This window comes from Apteryx mantelli, chromosome 23, assembly GCF_036417845.1.
Source record: "Apteryx mantelli isolate bAptMan1 chromosome 23, bAptMan1.hap1, whole genome shotgun sequence".
Classification (NCBI taxonomy): Eukaryota; Metazoa; Chordata; class Aves; order Apterygiformes; family Apterygidae; genus Apteryx; species Apteryx mantelli.
This window is the reverse complement of record NC_090000.1, coordinates 3,430,327-3,452,830: the sequence shown is the minus strand read 5'-3', so window position 1 is coordinate 3,452,830 and position 22,504 is coordinate 3,430,327. Positions and strand designations below refer to the sequence as shown.

At 51.9% G+C, this 22,504-nt stretch overlaps 1 protein-coding gene across 1 annotated transcript in view; it reads left to right on the top strand.

The window, feature by feature from the left end:
• The window catches only part of NECTIN1 (nectin cell adhesion molecule 1), a 65,970-nt gene extending 55,959 nt beyond the window's left edge, over window positions 1-10,011 (top strand). Inside the window, exon 6 of the mRNA XM_067310151.1 lies at window positions 9,181-10,011. Coding sequence (XP_067166252.1) covers window positions 9,181-9,722 — 542 coding nt within the window. The 3' untranslated portion in view covers window positions 9,723-10,011. The remainder of the gene's footprint in view (window positions 1-9,180) is intronic.
• The last annotated feature ends 12,493 nt before the right edge of the window (window positions 10,012-22,504 follow it).

The window sequence follows — 22,504 nt, the reverse complement described above, 5'->3', positions numbered from 1 at the left end:
CGAAATTAGCAATAACATTATATTTGGCATCCTCGCTGTCTCAGTTCCCCTCTTCTGTAACCAGACTAATTTTCCTCTATCCAAGTGCTTGGAGGTCAATGGATGAGATGTGCTAATTAGATGCTAATTACCAAGTATTTATTTATGATTATTATCACTGTAGCAGGTCTTTAATTCACACCTCCTGTCCTGGATCCTTGCCTGCCGAGTTGTTCCTAGTATATGCTTTTCTCTGGGGGATTTTTCATTTGCTAGTGAAAGGAACCTGAATGATAAAGTTCTTTGTTCAGAATAGCTGCAGCCCAGCATCAGAGCATCCTCCCTGCCACGGCACTGCCAAAACACCAGAAGCCAGGGGATGGTCATGGCCAAAATGCCTTCAGCCACTAGCCATTTCACGTGAGTTGCCCACCAAAGGCATTGTATTGCTGGGACAGAGCAGACAACTGCCTGGTACAAACTGAGCAGACTTGCTTCCCATCAGCCACAGAAAACCATCCAAGGCAATAACTAGCACCTTGGGTCACATTTGAAACAGTGATCAGAGAGAAAAAGCCTCCAGCTCTGTCCCCAGTTTAAGAAAAAGAGGTGGGATTCATCACAGATATTGCAGCAGACGAACAGGCTCTCTTTAACAGTATCTCATTTTACATTTCTGTGTAGCCCATACATCCATTTCTAGCTGTCTTTCTGTCTATGCAGCCACCTCCTATCTCTTGCTCTGGCAGGCCACACATTCTCAAACAGCAGATACAGTCCTCCCTTCATCTTTCCTGTTGCCACCTGCAGTTGTTTTATCTGCCTCAGTGCAACGACATCAGAGTAATGCAAGCGGCTGCGCTCATCCTCCCGCATGGGGCGCAGACCCCTCTGGGAGGGAGGCTAGTGGGTTCCCCCTCCGGGCCTCAGGACATCTCCCCGTTCCTGGAGGTTTTTCGGTGGACTGATAGAGCATCGGTCTCGCACAGGATCTGCCCGGCACTGGCAAGGAAAGTGGGGGCTGGCAAGGTTTCTAGGGAATGAACTTGGACTGATGCCTGCCTGCCTGTAATCTGAAGGTATTCCCAAAGGTCTGAGTTGCGGGGTTGAGGTTAAATGAAAGGGAAGGAGGGACACACCAGCAGCTGCCATGCTAGGAGGGATTAGCTGCCAACTCGTTAGGCCAGGGCTCCACCAAGTAAAAAAAGCCCTTTTAATAATTCATGGGATCTGAATATGTTTATTCAGTTCTCCCTAAGGCCCGATTAGACCAGCGCTGGGGAGGGCTCAGCCGGCCTCGCTCAGCTATTACAGGTACATTTGTTTGGGTCTTGCAGGCAATTTAGGGATTGTCAGTGGACCACAAAACCTCTTTCAAGAGCTGCATGCAATAAATGGAGTTCAATCTAGTGAGCAGCCAGCCTTGGGAGGAAAAAAAAAGGCGGCTAATGCAGAGAAAAACCTGCAGTGACCTTCCCCCTCCTGCCTCCCCTGGTACCTCTCTCACACACATGGATCTTCCCCCCTCTCCTGCCACCCCAGCATCCTTCCTCCCAGCCCCAGGCCCCGAGAGGAGGACCACAGGGTTAGTTCAGCTCCCCTCCTTGCAGGGAGGGCGATTTGTTCAGGGAGAGAAGGCTGAATGCTACTATTAGAGTTATAGCACATTAAAGAGATTGATAAGTGGAAATTTAATATTTTATTCCCGCAATCTGTTCCTGTAATAGCTTCTCCTGCCTTGCAGGACCTTTGTCAGTCGCAGCCAAGCCATGTAGTGTGACATGTAACTATTTATTGGAGGTGGTTGGGTGGCAAAACAAAAGGCTCTGGTTATAGACCGCCTGGGCCTGCACGTGTGTCCCTGCATGTCTGCACAGCTGTGTGGCGGTCCTGCACGGAGATGTGGGCACGTACGTACACACGTCTGCGTATGACCCCTATTCGTTTCCTGGCACACACCCAGATGTGCGTCCCCAGCCTGCATGGCTGCACCAGGGGCCCTGCTGCGCAGCCACGTAGGTGTATGCATGAGCACAAGAGCATCAGCGCATTTGCATGTGTGAACTTGCATGTGTTTATGAAGATGTGCTTGGGTGTACGTGTCTGTGTGCACTTGTGTACATATACATACTCCTGCACTTGCGCCCATGTGTACACATGAACCTCGGTGTGTGCATTCATGCACTTGTGAGTTGGCTTCAGCCAGAGCAAGCACAAGGAGAAAGATGTGAAAACATCCTTCTCCCCACGGGCCTTCAAGCACCAGGCAAACTTCAAAGCCAAAGGAGAACCACAGTGCTAGAGCTAAGTGGTGCTGGGAGAGCACTGGGAGCAGAGCCCATGCTGAGACCACTACAGCTATCAGCCGCTGCACTTCAGGGCTCCTGCCGTTTTCCCAAGGCCCAGGAAGGGTTCGTTTCCTCCGGGATACGCAGGGCTGCTTGCTTTGCATACCCCTACCTCTGCAGCCCCCAGATTTCAAGGAGACACCATGCACATGTGCACTGGGGAGCGAGTTCCCGGGCTGGAGGCTCTGTGTCCTTCCTCGCACAAGGAGCACTGCAGCCTCTCCGGACCTGCGGGCAGGCTGGTTTGGAGCCGAGCGCGAGGCTGTGGCTGCGAGGCAGCGAGGGGAGGAGGCGCTGGGAGAGCGAGGGGTGGGGGGGAGGCTGGCTGCCCCCTGTTTGCTTGGCTTGCAGCAGAGTTATTTACACACCACCAGTGATCTCATCCCAGCAAGGTCATTGCAAACAGCCCGTGGGGCTTGCTGGAGCCCTCTGCCATGCGGCGGCAGGCTCTTTTGTTGCAGGCTCCGAGCGCAAGGGAGAGGCCTTTCCGGGAAGCGTTAAACCCCAAGCCTATTAGCAGGTGCGCCCAAAGCCGGGCCACCTGCCGGGTGGCAAGCCCCCAGCCGGGCCACGCCAGCAAGCGCTCGGTGCTCCTTTCGGTAGGAGGACATAGGGGAAGTTGGGGGGGTGGGGGGGGGTCCGTTTGATGCTAATCTTCCAGATTTCCGGTAGGAGTGTCTACTGCAACCTGTCTGATGGCATCTGTGCCCAGGGCCCCTGCGGGAGCGGCGTTTGATTGACAAGCGATAGGTGACCTGACAGAGAGATTAAAACCTAAGACACATTTGGCATCTGGCCTAAAAGCCGTCACTCTCTGAAATGCCGGCAGCAGCTGCTAAACTTCTGGATTAGTTTCCAGCGGTTTTTCCACCCCCACTGCCTCCTCTCCCCCCACTCCCACCTCGCTCCGGTGGAAGGGGAGCAGAAATCCCACTGTGAAGAAGAGAAGGGCAGGAGGGAGAGGGGAGACAGTTTCCACAAGGGCTGCCATGGCCGGCGTGCAGAGGTGCAGGGGCATTGCAAACGGGGGAGGACAGCAACGCTGCGGGGCTCCTGCCGTCACATCCCTGTCCGTGCTGGGGCAGGCCTGGAGGCATCTCCCTGCCTTCACCCACACACCAGTCTGTTTAACAGAGAGGGTGAGAGTTCGGGCATAATTTGCTATGGACTGTACCTGCATGGAAAGGTGGCCATCAGCTGTCTTGTCTCTTAAAAAGAACTGACGATCACTGCTGCATTTGCTGAGAGCATCTGGGAGCTGGGAAGCTCCATGGACCCATCAGCTTTCCTGGTGTCTTCAGCCCTAGGCAGGAGCTGGCAATAATGGGCATCTCATAAAAATCAAGTTTGCAGGGCGCATATCCCCAGGGATTCATTTGGCTGTGGCAGTTGAACCTGATCCAGGGCCAAATTCCCGGTGCTGCTGCAGGGAGGCTCCTGCTGCTCCCCGGAGCTGCCGCTCACCCCTGGCAGGGACAGGGTGCGGGGCAGGAAGATCTAGCTGCCCGTCACAGAGCCCATTGCAAACTCGTGGAGTTTGGCCTTTTCCTCAAGGCCCCAGGCTCCTGTGAGGATCTCAGGTGGTGCTGGGTTTTTGCTTGGCCTTTCTGATTGAAGGGAAAAGGATGGAAATGTGACTCAGGTTTAACAAAAAAATGTATCCACAGGAAGCAGTATCTTTCAAAAATATCTAAGCAGTCTGATGAGCAGAAGGGCTTTTTGAAAGGTGGTTTCCTGTGGATTTACATCTCATAGAAGAATTATTCAGTATCTAAAAATACGTTGTTTCTGATCTGGGCACTTCGTGCCCTGGGAGCTGCCTCTTGTCCCTATGGGTTCTCCGATGTCTAATAATGAGGTTTAGGTGCCACCTCTGCAAGAGGTCCCACCTCAGTTCTCTCCAGGAGCCTTATGATAGGGATAATTTTGGCTCATTCTTCCTCTGTCACATAGCACTGAAATTGGCCAGCAAGGTTCAAAAAGAGTTAGATAAGGGATTGATGGACAGGCAGCATCATCTGCATAGGTCTCATTTTTTATTGGGAACTGGCCATTAAAACAAAAATGTGATTTAAAAAAATGTATTTTTGAAGCCACTCTTCTGATGGGGAGGGCCTGGTTTGTCTCTGCAGCGGCGGCGCAGCTATGCTCCTGCTTGCTGCCAGACCTGCTGCTTATTTCCCCGAGTGGGAGAAGCCCCCATGCCTCTCCCAGTTGTGCACTGGTAGGAGGGTGAAAACACCCCAGAGAAAGCAGGTCGCCTCCTCTAGGAAACACCGTGCCCATCTCCAGCCCCGGCGGTGGGAACCCAGCAGAGTCTCCCTGGGGTGGAGGGGCAGGGACAAGGCGGGAGCCGTGGCACGGAGAAGCGCCGAGCCCTCCGCCTCGCATGGAAGGATCAAAGGGAATATGTGGGCTCGGCCCCGTGCCAGAGCAAAGCCCAGGGCGACCCCTCGTCTCTCCGCGCTCCCAGCTGCCGCCTGGCGAGGTCTGGCTCTTGGCACGGGGACGGGAAGCTGGGCTGAATGCAACAGCTGGCAGAGCGGGGCAGGGGAGAGATAGTGTTGCTGCTTTAATTCCTATTCATACAGCACTCCCTGTTTTTATGAGGGCTGGGGGGTAGCAGGATGGGGGAGAGGCTCTTTATATTGGCATTAAAGCCTAGCTTGTTCCCCCTCCCTCCACTGCGCTGTCTCCTGTTTCTTCAGTCCACTTTTCACAGTGGCTTTAATTCTCTCCAGACTCTTCCTAATGGATTTTTCACACGGGGCCCCCAGCGCGCTCAGCGCTGCTGCTCAGGCATTGCACCGGTTTCCAAGCATTTCACGTGCTCCGCAGACACGAAAAGGGGATCCTTTTCCCCCACTTTCCCCTCTCCTCCGTGGCTGCAGTTCCCGTCTCTTCTGCACCCCAGACGCGAAACCCGGTGGGCAGAGGGGCAAAGCCCGCTTTGTCGGGCTGGCAGCAGCGGCTGCGTGCAGAGTCGCACCGGACCTGCCCGGAGTCATTAATTAACTTGGCGGTTGGAAGCGGAGGAAGGAGGCAGCGGGCCTGGCTGATGGCGCGCCGGGCTCTGCCTCCCAGCTGCCGCGAGGGATGGGTCTCAGGCGGAGGTGCAGGGCGACGACACCCCGCTCGCACTTGCTCCTGCACCTTTGCCTTGCAGCCGCTCGCCCGGGGCACGGCCTGCGGCTGGCGTGGTGCGGGCAGCCCCCGGCACAGTCTGGTTTGCTGGGGAGCAGGGCAGAGCCCACCGCTGCTGCCCGCCCGCGCCCGGGGGCCGGCGGTGGTCTGCACCGCCATCCAGCGGCAGTAACCCTGCTCCTAGCCGGCCTTGCCCTCTGCTTTCCGGGGCGCTAACCCCTCCTGTTCACCCTTTTTCTCCCTCCCGCCCCTTAGCCGCCGTCGTCCCCCCCCCCCGCATCCCCAGAGCCGCTCGCTTCTCCAGGCTCTGGGGGAGTGCGGCGGGCGGACGGGAGGAGAGCGAACTATTTGGGTAGGGAGGGGGTGACTGGCTGCCAGCTTGCAGTCTTCCCAACTCTTTTCTCTCTCTCTCTGTCTCTTCCCACAGTTTGGTTTTGTTTTCTCTGGCATGGGAACTGGGCCACTGCGAGGAGGATGGGGATGGGATCTGAGCAGAAAATAGTTTCTTCCGTGAACAACGTGTGAAATCCAACACAGTGGCGTGTTAATTTTCGTGTCCACGGCGTTGGCAGCGGCAGGGGGGTGGCATGTAGGCAAGTGTTATCTCGGGGGCGAGCAGCACAAAGGGCAGGAAAAAAATAAATATATATGAAAAAGGTAGAAAAACATTCTCCCACTCATTTCATGCCTACAACCTGGGCTGTTAATGAGGCTGTTAATGGAAAAATGGGCCAAGCTCCTTTTGAAGTTATAGACAGACCTCCCCTCTCCAGTCTGTCTGTTTTCCAGAGCTGGGAGGCAGAGGAGGATCGGTTAGGGAGCCTGTGCCTCCCTCTCCCCATTGGCATGCTTGCCACAGCCGGGTCTTTTCAGGGTGGGGTGCTGGGACCCCTGGTCCCAAGCACAAAAGCAGCCCTGCTGTTGAGGAAAGCCTGGTAGCACTTCCAAAGAGAAAGGGTCTTCAGTCCGGAGCTGCAAGGCTGGGGGGAGAAGTCAAAGACGTGGCCCGTGGGTGCCTGAGGCGGGCTAGCCAGCTTGCTGGTCTCCCCCTGCACCTGCTGAGACTCCACGCGGACCCTTGCGTTGGGCACAGCTCTGGGAACTGCGCATAAGGACCTGTGTCCCCCCGCCACGCCATAGCACTGTGATGGGAAGGCTGGAGGGGGAGGTAGGAGCAAGCCTGGGGAGGTGGCACGGGCAGGGGTGGCGAGAGCCGTGGAGGCATGCGTGGTGGAAACTGAGCCCTCAGCAGCCAGGACTACCAGGGGATGGACGTGACACTTCCTGCTGTCTCTGCAGAGAGGTTTTCCATTAACCAGCTGGCTATGACAAGCTTTCTCTTGATGCAACTTGTGGTTTTGGCCTTCCAGAACCCAACCCCAGCTCTCTATGCTGAAATACGTGCCCATGCTCTTCATCCGAAGTCTATCTTTGAAGAGAGATCCTGGCTCCTGCCTGTGCAGTGTCTTTCTCCTCATTCTGGCGGCCCAAGGGCACCCCTCCATCTGCCTCTGCCCCATCCTCTTTTGCCCAGTTTGCTGCTGTTTGCCTGGTTTCAGACTCACAAATTTTTGCTCAAGGCAAGTCAGCCTTGCAGAAACCAGCATGATGTTTGCTGGGATGATTCTGAGGAAAGGCAGGAATGGTTTGAAAGAGCTCTCCAGCACAAGTAAAGCCTTATGCCGCAGGGGTCAGGCAAACAATTACTCTAATTCAGTACTGTAGCCCAAAATCTGCAGCAGTTTCTGCCCAGACGAAGCTCTTTTCTCCCCTCTTCCTTAGAGGCGTGCTAAGCTGTGCTGCAGGGAAACCTGCTCCCTGCCCAGCTCTGGCCTGTTTGAGATTTCCTGCCCCAACGCAGACACTTGGCCGCCAGCAGCTGAGTCCCGCCGGCTTGCGAAGAGGGGGCAGGAAGCAGACGCTGCCCCATAGCCCGTTTGAACTTGCTGCCTTTGAATCCCTCCCTCCCCATCGCCCCGTCCTGGCTGCCGCTCCGGGCGGGCGTGCTGAGATTGCTGGTCGTCCTGTGTCTGTCCTTAGCAGCAGGGGTGAAACGCCAGGGCCAGCAGGCTGCAGAGCAGCAGTAACGGCTTGCAGCCGTGAGCAGGGCCAGGAGACAGGCCTCGGGGTGCAGAAGAAGTGGTGTGAAGGGTATGAGCAAGGTGCACAGGGGCAGGGCTGGAGCAGCCTTGAGCGTGGTAGGAGCAGCCCGTGCTGCCACGTTGCTGGTCATACGATGCTGCCGGATGCTGCTCTCAACCCTAGCCGGGTAAATCCAGACCAGCTCCCCTCGGGTCTGCCCGGCAACTCGATCTTCACCGTGTAACCAAGCGCGAGGCCTGACCCAGGGTCTCGGGTGTTTGCAAGGAAGGGATACGCCCCGGCGCGGGCGGCGGGCTCGTGAGCTGGTGCAAGCAGGCAGGCAGGGCTACGGGCTCACACGGCTGCCGTGTTCGCCCCCTCTCTTCCCCCTCTGCCCATCAGCAAATGCTGCTTTGGACGGCCTGGACCACAGCCAGGGGCGGAGGGTCAGGGCACAGCGGGGCCCCTGGGGACCAAACCCTCTTCCATCAATCCCACAGCCCCTTAAATCAAATATGATCAGCACCATGCAGGATGGGCCCTGCAGCCTCCCCTCAGCAGTGCTGGAGACTGCCCAGGGGAGCAGGATCAACCCCTTCATCTCCTGTCCAAATTCAGGGGCGAGCAAGGCCTGAGACAGTGTTTAACACCACATGGACACCGACAGGTGAAGGGAAGCAGCTTGGCCAGGGGCTGTAACTGTGTCCAGGGAGCATCAGGAAAGCGATTTAAGTGCTGGATCAAACTTTATCTGTGCCGAAATGTATGTGTCAAACAGCGTGAGAGAAGAGAGCTTCTTTCCCTTTGCTTTTCTTCTTCTCTCTTTAGTTATTTATTTATTTCTAAATAGGTCAGGGTATCTGTAGGAACAAGATTAGCATCTGCAGTGGCACTATGCAGGCCACAGTAATAGCAGAAGAAAAGGAAACCGCGGGAGCTCTGTGCCATGTGCTTCAGAGCGCAGCCGGGTCAGCGAGCGGGCGCAGGAGCAAGCTGTGACCCTGAATAGCACCGTGCAGCCGCAAATAACTCGCGTGCGTGGGGAGCGGGGGGACCGACGACGACAGGGTGCTGCTCTCTCCAGACCTGCGCTAGCCTGGTTGGGGTCAGGCAGGGCTGGGATGCTGCGGGAGGCACCGGAGCGGGCGGACTTCCACAGGAGGGACTACGGCAGCTCGGTGCCGCCGTTGGACGTGGCTTGGGTCTTCTCCCCCGGGAGGAGAGCCCCGGGGGCTGTCGGTCCGCTCTGGCAAACTGGCCCCGAGATGCCACCCAATAAAAAGGAAAGCGTCCAGGCTCCAGGGATGGGGTCGGAGCACTTTGGGGGGAAGCGGGCGAGCTGGGGTGGGAAACGCCGCTTCTGGCCGGCTGGGCTCCTGCATGCGGCTTGGCGCGCTTGGCGAGGCGTGCTGCGCGCCCTGTGCTAGCGCAGAGCACCCTTGCGCTCATCCCCTCTGAGGATGCACCCTTTCCCCCTTTCCCTGATTTTTCCCTTCCCTGTTCCTTACCCTCATCTTCCCACCCCTCCACCCGGAAAAAAATAAACCGGCAGCGAGAGCACAGAGCAAGGGCGCGATTCCGCATGGTTTGACACTGTTCCCCCTTCCATCTGTCTTTTCCTACCCAGAATTTCCCTACACCCCGTCTCCAACCGATGATCGCAAATCCGTGGCGCAGCCGAACATCCCCACACCCGTGATTGGGGGCATAGTGGGAGGAGTCTCGCTGGTCCTGGTGGTGGCCGTGGTGCTCGTTGTGGTGCTCCGCCGCCGGCGTCACACCTTCAAGGGTGACTACAGCACCAAGAAGCACGTGTACGGCAACGGCTACAGTAAGGCCGGCATCCCGCAGCATCACCCCCCCATGGCCCAAAACCTGCAGTACCCCGACGACTCGGACGACGAGAAGAAGCCGGGCCCGCTGGGCGGCAGCACCTACGAGGACGAGGACGAGGACGCGGGAGGCGAGCGCAAGCTGGGCGGCCCCAACAAATACGAGGAGGACGCTAAGCGGCCTTACTTCACGGTAGACGAGGGGGAGGCCCGCCCCGAGCCTTACGACGAAAGGACACTCGGCTTCCAGTACGACCCCGAGCAGCTAGACATAGCGGAGAACATGGTCTCGCAGAACGACGGATCTTTTATTTCCAAAAAGGAGTGGTACGTGTAGCTCGGCCCCCCCCCTCGCTCCACCAGCGCGCACACATACACACACACACACACACACACACACGCACCCCCCCCATGCAAGCGATGCCCTCCCGCTGCCCCCGCATCCCCGGCGAGCCGAGCCGAGCCGCGTCGCGCCGCGGGCCGCTCGCCCCTGCACTGCACGCGCCGCGCTCGCGCCCTCCCGCGCACGCTGCCGCCCGGCACGGACTTTGGACGCTCCTGCCCCCGGCTCGGAGGCGGCGGGGCCGGCCGGCGGCCGGGGCGAGCGGCGAGGGAGGGCGGCTTTGCTTACGGATCCCTTTTTTTTTTTTTGGGGGGGGGGGGCAGGGGGAGGTGGGAGGTTGGGTAATTATTTTCTTGGTTTTGGTTTTTGCTTTTTAATTTCCCTGAGGACTTTCGTCCCCTTCTGTGGTGTTTGTGTTGGTCGGTGGCTTAGGTGTTACTATTTGCTTTAACGACTGTTGCCCAGCCTGTATATTACACTCCGTTTGTGTCTCCATGTCTCAGACTGCCCTTCAGCCCCACTTCCCTCCCCGAGTTTCTTCCTCCCACTTCCGCACCCCCGAAAACACTGGAATTTGTTTGTATGTTGTTGTCTTCTTCTGTTTTTAACCTCGGGAGGGGGTCCGGTGGGCTGTCCGTGGAAGGACAGAGGCCAGAAAAGCTGATGGCAAAGGAAACTTTGGTGCCATTATGAGATGAACTGATTTTTTTCCCCTGCTTGCTTTGTTTTCGGTGGGGTTTGCGTAGCGTTCCCATTGCCCACTGCCCGCCTGGGGAGACCCACTCCCAGTTTTTAATAACTCAATAAAAAGAAAATGGGGAGAGAGGAGGGAGAAAAAGCCCTAGAACAAACCCCAGGTGCACGGGCTGATAGCAGGGCAGGGAAACAGAGCTACCATTTTCCTCCTGCAATTTATTATTTCCTGGCTTTTCATTTTCTGTCTTTGTTTGAGTGTTCTTTTAAAAGAAAGAAAAGGAGTATTTATTGCTGACATTTTTTTCCCCTGTGATGGCTCAGAGAAGCGCTGGCTCTTTTTGTTATTGTTATTATTGTTGCTAGTACTGGCCACGGAGCAGTTGACGCTGGCACATCTATTGCATGCACGCATCCATTGCTGCACACGCCGCTCGCGCCTTGCTGCCATTGCCAAGGGAAGGGGACCAACTGATACCGCTTCGCTTCTCCCACAGACTCACGGCCTTCAGCTCTGGTCCACAGAGCCTCGCAGGGCAGTTTCTCCCAGGGTACGATCCAGTGTCTTTGAGGATTTCAGTAGGCTCTGGATCCAGCCCCCTAGGTTTTATTATACCACTAAGGCTTAATCGTCATGTGTTTACACCTTTTTTTTTTTCTTTTTTGGTCAGAGCATGGGGGCAGCTGTCTCTAACTTTCAGCAACAACCCTAGCTTTCAGATAAATTGCTTAGTCTGCATTGATTGCTACTTTCCCAATATCCCATCCCTCTTCTAAGCAAAGCCTGGGTAGATAGGGCAGGAATGAGTGAGCCTGGGGTATTGATCTTATCCTCCTTCCCTCATGCCACTGCGCTGTGACGGGGAGGCTTGGACTGCTGCTATCTCCGCTCTGTGGATAAATGGGGTTCCAGACTCCAGGGCCCTCTGTCTGACACTGACCGTATCCAAACGACATTCACTGGGTTGGGTTTTTTTTTTTTTTTTCCTTCTTGTGTGTGCGTGTGCGTGTGTTTTAATTTGATGTATAAATAAATCTTTTGTTTGGAAAGAAATCCCTAGTTTTCTGAGCTGTATTATCATACATATCTAAATATAGCAGGACTAATTCTCCTCCTGCCTTACCCGCTGGGTTTTGTTCCATAGCATCCAGCAGTTATCCTGCTGTAAAGGGGAGGGTGGAGAGTCAGACCCATGCAGATGAGTCAAGGCCAGACCTCTGACCCATGCGGCCCCTGATGCTTTCCTTGACTGTGCCGTGCTTTGGCCAGACAACACCAAACTCAACCTGAGCCATCCACGTTTTGTAGCTTGCTTTTATTGTGTTAGTGGTGTAAGGGAATGGGAAATCCGATTGTTATACTGTAATCTTTCTGCTGTTCCTGCCAGCCCTCTGTGCTTCCTGGTTTCTGGCAGAAGAGTCAAATAGCATAGGAAGGCTGTTTTGTATCCACTTGAACCAGGGCAGACAGAGATTCCCATGGGATCTCTTGGGCTGGACCTTAAGAAATATGGCTAAATCTTTCTGTGTCTGTCCTTGGCTGCCGGGAGCGTGGGGGCATCAGAGGCCATGCCAGCCAAGTTCATCCTTATTCCAAATGTGACAGCCCGCACTGTACGGATTTAGGGGATCTCATTTTCCAGGTCCCACCCCACTACCAAGCAAACCCCCCAGTGAAGGAAATGAAATTTCTAACATTTCTCCATCTCTCTGATTACTAGTAGGGGCTGATTATAAGAGGCTGTTCTAAACCTGCAGAGGGAATGACTTCCCTCTCGTGCCTTGTAAAACAGCATACACAGGGCTTTAATTCCCCACCACCAAAGTCTGAACCCTGTAATCTGGGTCAGGACAGAGCAGCATTGCTAAGCACTGTATCTTAGCCATGACTTACTGTAATCTAACATTGGGGTATGCAGCAGATCCTGCACAGTTTGTAGTTCAGAAATAGGTCTTACCAAAGTTCTGCTCCCAAGTGAATAATCCTTTAGATCTAAATTTCATAACTAGGATCTAAAAAGGGCTGTGACAAAGTCTCGAAGCCCAAACTTTGGGTGACCCAAGATCGAGCTCAGGGTGGAAATCTGGTGGCATGGACCCTATCTGCAAATTTTCCCCTGCACAGATACATGCTGCAAGGAGATGGATGGATTTGGAAAAAAACAACCTTTTAGAAAATCCTCAGGGTCCAGCAGAAATTCTTTCATGTTCTGCATTAGTCATGGGCAGGGGCCACTAATCTGATCTGGCAAACTCACATTGCACTGAATGCACAGCATTGCAGCAGGGAGACCTTGATGTCCCAGCTCCTTGCTAGCCCTGCAGAGCCTTTAGAGACCAGTTGGTGACAGAGCCCCCAACTGTCGATCGCACTTCTTGTTTGCAGCAAATGGAAGTGGCAGATGCCATGGTCTGTTTGTGCAAATATGCAATTGTGAAATGAGGCTGTGTTTGCTAGCAGTCCCATAGCACGCTCTGGTGGGGGGGACGGCTGCATAAGGCAGCACATCTTGTACATCTGGAACGCAAATAAGAGCTGCCTACGAGTTAGTTACCCAGTGGGAGAGTGTGCATTTGCATGGGTGAAGCACAGTAGGAACTGCAGGCAAACCCTAGGCTTTTGCCAGCCAGGGGCACAGGCAACAGTGAAGTCATCTGCTAAAGACCAAGGGTACAAAGCTTGGCAAATGGTGCAGGAAATATGAACAAGACATCCTAGGAAACATGCTTTGGTAGTTGTTGGCTTTGCACTTACAGGTATCATTTTTGAGATGTAGCCCCTTTAGCTTATTGACTGCCCATTCCCATGCTCTCCATGTAGTTAGCCATAAGGGGGCTCATAAAACAGCAGGGCTCTGAGAAGAGGAGGTAGGGGAGCAATACAGTACTTCCAAGCTAGAGCCTGTATATGGTTCCTTTCTGCTAAGTCATACTCTTTGCTCTACGGGACAGGATCACTGTGCACCAGCACAAGTCTAGGAAGGAGCCCTGCCACATTAGCTCATTAGTGTGGTTCAGAAGAAGGGTCAAATGATTATTTTCCGCCCAGGATCTGGGCAAGCCTGAAGTGGAAGATCCTTAGTATTGCATGGCATAGCAGTGAGGTACTCTGCAAGTTCAAGATTCAGTAGTCCCTTCCCTCTCCTCCTCATCCCTGGGCCCTTCAGCATCACACCACTAGCATAATTGCCCCCCACAGCCATAGAGAAGTGGCACCTCTGTGCAGTGGTTTGCTTCTGGCTGTCCCTTGCAAGGTCAGCTAATTGGCCAAGACACTTGGGGTGGTAATTGGCCCAATGATTAGCCCTTAAGCTACAGTGATGAAGGAGAAAAAAATGTGTGAAAGAAAATTAGATTGATGTTTTATCTGAGAGTCGGTTTGATACAATAACAGTATCACTCCCTTCTGTGGGTTAAGTTGCTCTGAGGGGGCCCTTGAAGGTAATTAGATCAGTTTTTCCACTAGCATCAGGAAGAAGGTGATACCTGTCTATACCTGAATGTGGAGGGTGAGCTCATTAGAGATGCCAAATTGAAGCCCAGGTAAATCCTGCTCCCTGGGAGCTGCTGCAGGGGAGTGAAAGTGTTGGAGTCTGCCCAGCACTCATCCTGGTGCTGCTGTTGGCCAGGCGACTGAGAGCTCAGGGAAAGGAAGGATCTGTTTATTCCTTTCCTTGGGGACGGTGCCACTTGCCCCTTTGTGCTTCACCTTCTCTGGATGGGCCAGATGCTGGCAGACTGGAGTCAAGGCACCAATTTTAAGTGACCCACTTTTTACAGCTAGATACGTGAGCTCACAGTCTGGGCCGGCTGGGCCACCTCTCGCGGGACCCTCAGGCTGACTTAAGTGAAAATTCCCTGCTTCTCCACTCCCCTTTTATCAGAGGTGCTAAGGAGGTATAAAGAGTCCTTGTTGGACCTGACAAAGAGCAAACAGAAACTGCCTTTTGGGAGGTCAAAGCTGTTTGTTGTGGCGTCCTTCCCTTCACACCCAGGAGCTGGATGATCGTGTGGTGATTCCCCCGGGTATCCCTTGGGTGAGGGTGGAGCATGTTCCCATAATCTCTCAGGCCTGCCGACACAGAGTTGGCCTTCTCTCAGGCTAGGTGCTAGGAAAATGCTGCTATCCAGGAAATTGCCCCACTTCAGGCTGGAACTGAACTTGTATATCCCATTAGTTGTACGTGAGTTTGGTTTTTGCTTGGGCAGGGCACTCCTTGTGCTCCCAGGAAAGTGTCCACTGCCTAGGGACTGGGTGTTTGCAAAGTGCCTCGGAGGCATGGACATTTGCCTTGCCTCCAGTTGAAAGGAGGTGCGTTGTCCAGATCCCTTTACTGGGTTCTTGCCAGCAAAGAGACATATCAGCACGGTGCTCTTCTCTTTGCCCTTCCCAAACCCTGAGCCTGGAAGGCAACTTGAGGCAAAACCTGTGGCACTTCAAGATTAAGACAGGCAGATGGGGAAGCCTGAACAGGTACATGAGGGAGAAGTGGCCTTGGGTCAATTTAAGCCCTTGTGGTACATCACTGCGGGTCTCACCGTGGGAGATGGCCCACTAAAGGAAATGCAGGTGCATTTGGGCTGAGCCCTTAACTGCTTCCCTGTATGCATTCAGGGAGCTGTACTGAAGCAGATGCATCTGTGTCACAACCCGAAATGAGCATGTAGTTTATGTACAGAAACACCCCAGCTGTTTCCCTGCTGGGGCTTATGTCTGGGATTATTCATTGCAATTCACCCTAGTGATGTTATTTTCCCTTATTTAATTACAAGATCTTTTTTTCCCTCTTGTTAAATCATTTTCATTCAGCCAGGGGAAAAAAAAATTTAAAAATTAAAATTTCTTTAGGAAAAAAAAATCAGACAAACTCAAATGGTAGTACCAAATTGATTGCAAAGACACAAGGAACAAAGCAAGCCATTTTCCTAATGTTGAGACAAAAAAGAAACACAACAACTGTTCAGCAGAAATCACTGAGGGTTAGAGAAAGAGATTCAAAAGATTGATCTTCAGGCAATTAGAGAAGGGAATGCAATTAGAAGGGGGGCTGCTGGACTCCTTTGCTGTTTCTTTCTCATACACACATATATAGATGCACACACGCACAGATTTTTGGAGTTTCAGGCTGCTGGTCATTACGCTGAAAGAGTGGAGGGAAAAGCCCCATCTTACAGCTTAGTGCTCAGCTGCTCAAAAGGACAGGAGATGGGCAAATATGTCATGTTAGCCAGCTGCACAAAGTATTTATAATGTAGAAATGGGTGGGGTAGGGTGGGGGGGTATCCCAGGCCCATTTTTTCTAAGAGGAGAAGCAATAGGGTATGTTGCAGGTGAGCTGTCTGGTAAAAAGGTTAATGATTTTCTGGTTAGCTTGTGGTGACGGGTGGAGACTCCACTACCCCTGTGCAAACTGGACAGGAGGTGCTGCTGGAAATGCTTGAGAAGGCTGTTTGGAGACGCAGACTTTGGTCTTGGCTTCTCCTAGCCAGGGAGGTTCTGCAGAGACGGTTTTGAGCATGTGGTCTACACGAGGGCTTCATTCAAAGAGCCCGTGCGAGCTGATCAAGGAGAGCAAACCTTTGGCCAGCAAGTTAAAATTCACTGTAAGGTTCCCACTTCTGCTGTAGCACCAAAGTTACAGGGTCTGTGTTTGCTCTGCTGGGCCGTGGGCAGTGGGCCCTGGTGGGAAGAGGAGGACACTGCCAGCATCGTGTGCACTGATGCCTGTTTTTTAGTCTACGTGGCTTTCGATAGCACTTTACCCTCCCCTAGTTCGCAAATCCCCCTCTCTTTCCCTCCCCTTTGTATTTGATGCAATTTGTTGTTGATTTGAGTGACTCCTCGAGAGAGGCAGGGGAAGCCTGGGGGTAGGGGAGGGGAGGGTGAGACGCCTTGGGTCCACACGCTGCTCCGAAACTCGCCCGTCTCTGCTCCGAGGGCTGGTCGTCCTGCAGCAGCAGGTCGGGAAGGCCAAACGCTGGGCCGGGCAGAGGAGCCAGGAGAAGGCCAGCAGCTTGCGGAGAGGACAGCTAGGGCTGGCGTGCTGGAGGTAGATGGTGCTGGCCTTCTGCAGCGGGATGAGGGGGAAGAATTCAGCCCACCAGCAAAGGAAGGAAACCCAAGCCTTAGGGGGGTTGAGTTCGTACTTTGGACCAGTGTGACTTTCCATATGTTATGTACTTGAGGGTGAATGTAATAAGCATATGGAGTCAGATCCTCCACTAGCATAAACTGGCACTTGTGGAGCTACTCGCATTGAGGATCTGTTTTTTTTTCTTTTTTTTTTTTTTTGGCGTTCTTTATTTTTTTTTAAAGCGTGATTCCTTAACTCCAGTGATTTTATCTCTCTTTTTCTTCTTCCTCTTGCTGTAATTATCATTGTGGAATAAGGACTACAGACAGACAAACAACCCCAACCCCACTTTTTTTTTTGTAATCTGTGTTGTAAGTGCTTTTGTAAAAAATAAAAAATAAAAATAATAATAATGTAACAGACTTTTATGATTTTTGGTTTTTTTGTTTTCCATCCTTTGTAATAATTTGTTTGTTTGGGGTCCAGGGGGGGCATTTTCATGGTTATAATTTGTGTGGGCAGGGTGTTGCATCACCCTTCCTTTTACTTGTATAAAAAACAATAGTGGCTCAGCTGTGGAAAAAAATGTACTTTTTTATAAATAAAGAATTTTAAAAAAAGAAACATTTTCCCCTTTTTTGTGCATATGTGACAGCGTCGTCCTGCAACCTGTGACTGGTGGTTTTAAGGGGAGTAACACTGGCAGAAATGGCATCTGCTCTCCAAAGCCCTGGGTCTGTTCCCATGATACGCGGTATTTTGTAATGGGAGTTGCTTGCAGACGAAGGCAGAAGGCTAAGGGTTAAGAGATCTGTGAAACAATAAGTGGTCTCGAGAAGGTGGACAGAAAATGGCTGACTGTTTTTTGCCAGTGACATACGTGGTATTCTATGAAATTCTTGGGCAGCAGATTCAAAACAGACAAAAGGAGGGTTTTTTCCCCACCCATGTAAACTGTGAAGTTCTCTGTCACAAGATACTACTGAGGCCAAGACTTAACCTAAGCTAAAAATTGTTTAGAAAAAACCTATGTAAGAAAAATCCATCAAAGGCTATTAAACATTAAGACACTGTCTCCAGCTCAGGAAGTTCTTAAGCTGCAGACAACTAGCAATAGGACAGTCTATTGGAAAAGTATCGATACACACTTACTCTCTTCTTATGTTTTCTCCAGGTATCTGTAATGAGCTGCTGTCAGGGAGAGGAAACTGGGCTAGGCCAACCTTTGGCTTGACGTGCTAGGATGTTAGGATGTTCTTACTGTGCAATGCTTGGCTACTGTGGCGATCATGCATCAAGACATCCAAATGATGCAGGGATGCTAAGGGTCCCGTGGGAGGAAAGGTCAGTGAGACTGCATCCCTGCATCTCAGTTACCGACCCCTGCATGGGGAAGAACAGTTTGCCTTTTGCCTTTCCTCCAATTTCCTGACTGTGAATATATGCTACAAAGAAAGCCTTGTTCCCAAAGATCAAGGCAGGCAACTCTGCAAGATGCAGATTTTTGCAAGGGAGGGAGAAAGCAAGCTTGAGATCAGAGAAAGTGTGCATGCTCTTCCTTGCACTGATGTCAACAGGCACTTTGCCATTCCTCTGGCCTAGAGAGCAGAACACTCCTGGGAAGGGATCTTTGCACCCAGCTTCAGCACATGGATGATACACTGGAGAATGATTTTCTCCAAGCGATCAGCAAAGACTCACTTCAAAGCTTTGAGCCTGTGGGACATGTTGTCCACCCCCTGGCCATTTAAGATTGTGGCTCTGACTAACAGTCTGATATGGCCTTGTAAATCCATGAAGACAGATGCTGTTGGATTTTCCAGTTGCTTTAACTCTGTTTTCTGACCACAAAACATCCTTGAAATAGTGATGGATTTGAACCAAAACCCAGCACTGCTCATCAGAATGAGAGAAAGAGAGGGATCCTGACCCAAATCTGAACTTGGACTGATCTCCTTTATGAAGAGGTGAGCTGGACACAGAAGAAAGGGTTCAGGATTAGGCTGGAAAGCAGCATTTTGGTGCAGTCTATTCATTCCCTGTCAGCAATGAAGCAGGCATGGAGCATGCACCAGAGCAGCTGGAGGCTCTTTGATACCAGGGTAGGATGATCAACGCACTGCATGCTGCTTGGCAAACAGCCTCCCTCCAAACCCCATGACACTAAAGGAGCCAGTTGCCTGTCACCCTGCCAAAGAGGGAGTCTGTTGGGGCACATCACTTTGGAAGGGGTTTTTGATAGCATTGGAGAGGCTTCCCCCAGGTACAAATGGGGAAAAGGCTAGGAAGACTCTGTCCTGAGCCACTACCCAGGCTGGATCTCCATGTTCATATATTTTACTCTTCTCAGCTTTCCCTTTCTGCCAGCCTCTCTTGGTAACGACAAATATTGACAGCACAGCATTGTTCAGCTGCTGTCAGTCAGGTCGGTAGCCCTAGGAGAGACCACGATGCAGAGGGGCAGCATCCTACAGAACTGGACTTGTAGCAGCTGAGGCAGCCCTGCAAGCCAATTTTGGGAGAAGGAGGAGAAAGAAAAAGAGCACAGGAGAACTGGGATGGGACTCTAAGATGAAAAGAGGGATGGGAGTGGCTGCGTTTGCCCACGGTCCTGCCGGGACGCACCCCAGGGAAATTTTGCGCTAATTTCCCAGGCCATATCTTACCGTTAAGCGATGATGGATAAAACCCATTGCATGGGGCCTCTTCTCAGCAGCTCAGGTTGCAGAGAGCTGAACACAGCGGGAACTGACTCCCATACCATGCCCCTAAGTATTGTGTTTCTCTGGAACAAAACAGAAACACGTTGGGGGCGGGAATGCCAGTAATGCATGTAGCCCATGGAAAAACAGTAGTGTGGCTTGGATCTCTTCTCAAAGCCACATCTCTGCAGGCGAGCACTGTGGGCCACAAAAGCAGCTTCAGAGCCCTGTCAATCAGCAGAGGTGTCAGCAATTAGCCAGTGGAGGAGCTAGATCAGGGCAGGAGATGATGAACAAGACAGGATCCTGTTTGCTCTTGGGCTGTACACCCAGCTCTGAGCGTGGTCCAGCAGCAGAGGGCCAGTCCAGCCCCAACTAAAAACCATGAGATTTACTTCCCTAGAACAGGGAGAAGTATCCAGTCCTAAGAGTCTAGGGCTGAAATATCCATGATGAAGTCAGAGAGCTGGGTTCCTAGTTGGTGTAAGCACTTCCAACTTTTCTGACTATAATAGTTATGCTTATTTCTAACCCCCCCCCCCAGATTAATGCAGCCTAAGTAGGATTTGCAGCGAGAGTGAAACATAGCTCAGTGCAAGCAAGGAACCACCAGGCAATCTGCCTGATATCCCTGGGCACAGACACCTGAGGAGGAGATGTCTCCTCCACACTAGGATTAAGGCTTTGCTCAACACTCAGAATCAAGTGGATCTCCCCAGAGATCCCCATGCATGACAGACTCTGAACTAGCAGATAAAGGCAGCATACTGGGAGACATCAAACCAAGGCATAGCTTCTGGCTATGAAGGTGTAGGGAGCTGTAAGGACACTGGAGACAGATCAGGTCACAGAGCATCAGTCCAGAAATACCTGACTGTCAATCTAGAATTTATTGAGAGGTAAGCGCTAGTCCATATGCAAGTCCAAGTCAAAGCACCCAAGGTCAAACTGTACCACTGAGTCTCCCAGAGCCTAGTCCAGAAACACTGGAAAAGTAGAAGTGAGAGAAACCTGACAGTTTAGAATAGAGCTGGGTGAATTATTTGTAGTAACAAATACATTTGATTATTTTTTTTCATGGTTTCAGATTATTTGCAAACCTGAGTTTGATTTGTACGAACATGCTTGTTCAAGGAAATTGCTTTATGCAAATGTATTCCAGCCAGGGGACCCTGTGACACGGAGAAGTGCTGTTGAGCCTCAGATGCCCTCGATGATGTCTGGCAGAAAGAGAAGGGGGGTTGTTTGACTCCTCCTCCAAGCAAGGCACTTCACAGCCTTCCCAGACCTGTTTAGATGCAGGTTTCCTCTTGCACAATGTCTGCAGAACAAGGATCAGCTTGTTAAAAAAAAAAAAAAAGAAAAAAAAAAGATGTGTGTTGCACTCCTAAAATTTTACATATTGGCAAACAGAAATCAGACAGTCAGGCATGGCTGTGCAGAAGCATGCACAGCATGATAAATGTGCACATCTTTTAAATATAGGTTAAAGATGTTATATCACCCTCCAGGGGATGAGTTATCAAAAGGTAATAATTTATTATTGCTATCAGCCATTGGAGTTGCTCCCTTAGCTTGAGCAGTTGAGATGAATGTTCTGGCCTCAAACCTAACTGAGCCCAGTCCAAGGTGCATTAGGGACATTTCCTTCTCCACAGATTTCACAACTGTTGGACCAAATCCAAATCCCCAAAGCAACCATACAGGCTTTTAACTGAACCGTGTGGGATTTGGGGATGAAAATGGCTTGGGTGCAGAACAGGCACTAAATACCCTTTCTGCCCCTTTGCAGAAAACACTGCCCTATAGTTTGCTGATGGGCTCAGGAGGAGCAATTCAGTGCTGGCTAAATCCCACGAGATCAGAGGAAGTGCCCTTTGGAAGGAGAAGGGGTTTCACTTTCTTTATTTGATGCCTGGTTGTCAAGCTCTTTTCTAGCCTAGTGCCTGAGTGTCTGGTAAATCTGGGGATATGCAGAGTGAACCCTTTTCCTTCATCCATCTGCCTGCAAACCACCGCTAGCCCCATGGAAAGAGGTGCCTGAATGTTTCCATTTCTCCCTTATCTCTCTGTTCCTCTCAAACTCCTGCCAGCCTATTTATCTCTCAGTTTTGAAAAGAAAATTGCCAACTTCACACCTGTCAGGCTTAACTGATTGCCTGTCGCCTGGAGGGAGGGAACCCATCCGTATGGCCCTGGCCTCATAGACTCTGCTCGCCAGGGGAAATGTCTCCATCCCTCGAGGAATGAAACACTTCATTTCCCATCTCCAGGCCTCATCTCGCCCTGCTGTAGATCCAAGCCCTTCCAATTACCTCTTTGCAATAATAATGAACAGTAGCTTCCTGCTGGCACAGTTTCATCCACCCAGGGAGCTCATCCCATCATGAAACACCCATCCTCTGAGGTCCACAATTTCCCTGCTGTGCTGAAGAGTGCCCTTCCTTTGGGGATGACACAGAGAAGTGAAATGACTTGAGCAAAGGTGTGCAGGGAACCAGTGACAAGGCTAGGTGAGGGGCTCGGGAGAGCTAAATCCCCATCTTGCTCATCAGAGCACAGTTCTGCCTACAGGATATACACAAACATGCTCCCACTTCCCATCCCCAGCAGGTGCCTTTCCATCTCCCTTTCTCTGCCTGCTTGGAATCCACAGAGACTGGAGGAGACTTGATTCTGGCCGTGCAGCTTAGCCAAGGAGGAGGTGGGAGGAGCAGCAACAGGCAGGAGGGGCACCCAAGCCAGCTGCTGCCAGCTGTGCTAGGTCCACGGCTGCTCATATGAATGCTGCAGCTGTCTGGGCTTGTGAATGGATACCGGAGCAGGAACGCAGAGTCTGAATGACTCGAATAAACACTGCAGAACGGTCCAGATCTAATGGCATGGGGGCTTTTGCAATAGCAGAGAATCATAATTAAACAGAAATTAGTTACTTAAATGGTCACTTCCCGGGGTTTCGTTGATGTCCGATTAACTTAACTTTTAATTTACATAAGCAATAAATGTTTAATTATGTTATTAATATATTTGAGTTCAGGAGCTTATGGGGTTTTATAATTGGCATTTAACTAGATAGTTCCAGCATATTAACTGATGTTTTATAGCTCCATGCGAGGTTTCCCAATTATAACCGACCTAAAAGTTTGCTCGGAGGATCTTCGTTGAAAGTGTTACCTGAGCAACAGGATGGAGGGAGCTGAAGATGAGGAAGAGCAGAGCCCAGAGGAAGGGCTCTGGCAGCTTTCGGCACTGCAGAGAAGGTGCACAGGGCAGCCCTGCACACTCCACGGAGGCGCCAGGGCTTCTC